The sequence below is a fragment of the Phoenix dactylifera genome, chromosome 6 (genome assembly GCF_051530095.1).
Source record: "Phoenix dactylifera cultivar Ajwa chromosome 6, Ajwa_hap1_PhDact_Kaust_v1.1, whole genome shotgun sequence".
NCBI lineage: Eukaryota > Viridiplantae > Streptophyta > Magnoliopsida > Arecales > Arecaceae > Phoenix > Phoenix dactylifera.
Window position 1 is genome coordinate 31,707,961 of NC_143195.1, and position 2,577 is coordinate 31,710,537.

The 2,577-nt window shown below is 48.0% G+C and overlaps 1 protein-coding gene across 1 annotated transcript; it reads right to left on the reverse strand.

Moving 5' to 3' along the window:
- Nucleotides 1-383: 383 nt before the first annotated feature.
- On the reverse strand, nt 384-1,493 carry LOC103711128 (dehydration-responsive element-binding protein 1E-like). Its single transcript, XM_008797145.4, has one exon. The coding sequence runs from the start codon at nt 1,410-1,412 to the stop codon at nt 780-782; it is 633 nt and encodes a 210-aa protein (XP_008795367.1). The 5' UTR covers nt 1,413-1,493; the 3' UTR covers nt 384-779.
- Between the last annotated feature and the right edge of the window lie 1,084 nt (nt 1,494-2,577).

Sequence of the window (2,577 nt, forward strand, 5' to 3'; positions counted from 1 at the left end):
AAGAAAAATATGGGAATTGCCCAACACTTGGCCAGGCAAAAGGTGAAGTACAATCACGGGATCCCACTTGTTACTGTGATTGAAAAGGTCAGGCTTCCATGATGGTGATGATCCGATTTCTCGCACAAAACGCTTTCTGAGAAGGTGCTTTAGCGTGGTTTTTTGCTAGAAAAAAGACAAACAACGGCCAGCCTTATCTATTGAGTGGCAAGTAGCAACCCCGTCAAAGTTGCTAACGAACTAAACGGGCCGCAGACGGCCGCCAAACACGGAATCTAATGGCAGCCGAAGCCGCGGAAGCCTCCTGAGCTCTCGAAATTCACATCATATGGACACGTTCTCGAGCCTTCGAAAAGTTTGTCAAACCACAAAATAGGCAGCACTTCATGGTTGGCCCCACAGTATCTTTGTTCAAAGGATGGATATATATTTCCTGTATCCAATTGTTACCGTTGGCATTTCCTGTCTCAAACAACAGCATGACTCTAATTTGAAGATGGTCTTTCATGCATCCTAACTGATTGCCATTAATTATGGAGACATATCGACTCCAGAATACAAAACTATATGCCATTCTCTAACTTTGATTCGACTATTCCTATTAGTCCATCACTCACTCTGCCATTCTTTGATTGGCTACCTTTCTCCCTCTTTATTTATTTCAAACAAACTACTCTTACCTCGTACCGCATTTTTAAAAAAACTACAGGTACAAGTCATTCCGGCCCCCATAAGTAACCTTATTTAAATTATACTGTACATAAAATGCCACACCAGCTTCAAATGGAGTAGCTCCAGAGTGGGACATCGCCGTCGTTTTCTTCCTCATCGGCGTTCATCGGCGGCGGATCGATCAGCAACCCCTCAGCCATGTCCAGATACCCTTGTATCCCAAAGTCGAGACTATCCTCCATGTAGAACGGGTCATCAGCCGCCGCCACCGATGGCCCCGCTGTCATCGCCATTGCCGCATCCTCGCTGCTCTTAGTAGCGTCGGACTCGGTCCGTGGGCGGAAGGCCTCCGCGGCCTCCACGGCGGCCCTCCGGATGTCCTTTGGGTTCGACGAGCTCGGAACGGGGCAGAGCCACGCAGAGTCGGCAAAGTTGAGGCAGGCCGACCGGCCGCGGAGGGCCATGGCAGCCACGTCGTGCGCCCGTGCCGCCATCTCGGCGGTGGGAAACGTCCCGAGCCAAATCCTCGACTTCTTGTTTGGCTCGCGCACCTCGCAGACCCACTTGTCGGCGTTGCGGCGCCGGACGCCCTTGTAGACCGGGTGCCGCGTCTCGCGAAACTTGGTCCGCCCGGCCCGCCGCTTCGGAGGGGCCGACCACACAGTCGCGTATGTCTCCTCGTCCGACGCCGACCGCCGGGTCATCGATGAGTCCACGGAGTCGCTACTGAGGCTCTCCATTGCCGCTTTCTTGTGGAGTGTTCGAGTTGTGAAGTGTTCGAGTTTGGAGTTGGGAAGTGGCAGCGACCGTTGTGTGGTTGGGAGTAACGGGGAGCGTATATAAGTGGGCGGAGCCGGGTCGTTTTCTTACGCGGCACACGGAATGCCAGCTTCGGGCTCGATGGAGGAGCCAGCTGGTTTGGAACCAGAAGGCCAAGACTTGGTAAGGAGGTGGCCTTATGGGCGGGTTGGACTTTTGGGCTCACATTTTTTTTGAAGTTTTACTGGGGGTGATGTGATGGGGTATCAGCTCGTACTCGCTTTGGAGGACTGGTTCGGACTAGGAGAAAACAAGGTTGTTGTGGGGGCCAGTGGGGTATTTATTTGAGGGGACGGGTTGGAGGAGGGAGCGTAGGTTTTCATTTGGGTTGGGACCTTGGGTTGGCGCAGTGGATGCGATGGCCCATGTGGCTTACTGGCTTTTGAGACTGTTAGTGTGAAAGAGTTGAATCGAAACCCCAGGCATAACACAAAGTACAGCTCTTCCAAGCCAACTATTGGCACGCCTCTTTGAAGTCCTCTTTCACCTGTGCTTGCAAACATCTATCTGCACAAGCTCGATCAGAAGATCTGGGCCTTGGAGAAGGCCCAAGGAATGGACCGTTTCCTTGTTGCGTGCTGCCAAATTGGAAGATTTCCACGTCATGGGCGTGCGAATAGTCGAAAATTCACGGACAGGGTGAGCTTCTAGATATGAGCACATTGATGGTGCAAGTTCCATGTTAATCAAGGCTTTATTTGGTATCATTTCCACTTTTCTTTCAAAAAAATTTGAAACAAAAAATCTACTTTTATTTGTTTCAGATTTCTTACAATAAAAAATATGTTTGCTTCCTCTCTCTCTCTCTCTCTCTCTCTCTCTCTCTCTCTCTCTCTCTCTTACTTGTTTTTTTAACAATAAAAGCTTGGTCTTTGGTGGATAAATATTATTATAATCATTATACTCTATATTATTACAATATACATAATTTATAGTTATTATAATATATTATTATAATAATATCTCCTTAATAATTTTATAATAATTATATAATATTTCTTATATGATAATAATATCTAATAATTATTAAAATTATTGCACAATAGTGGGTGTTGGGGGAAAAACCCCAAGTCATACCGCCACGGA

Coding starts and splice junctions, on each gene's coding strand:
- LOC103711128 (XM_008797145.4), bottom strand. CDS start 1,412: ATGGAGAGCCTCAGTAGCGACTCCGTGGACTCATCGATGACCCGGCGG.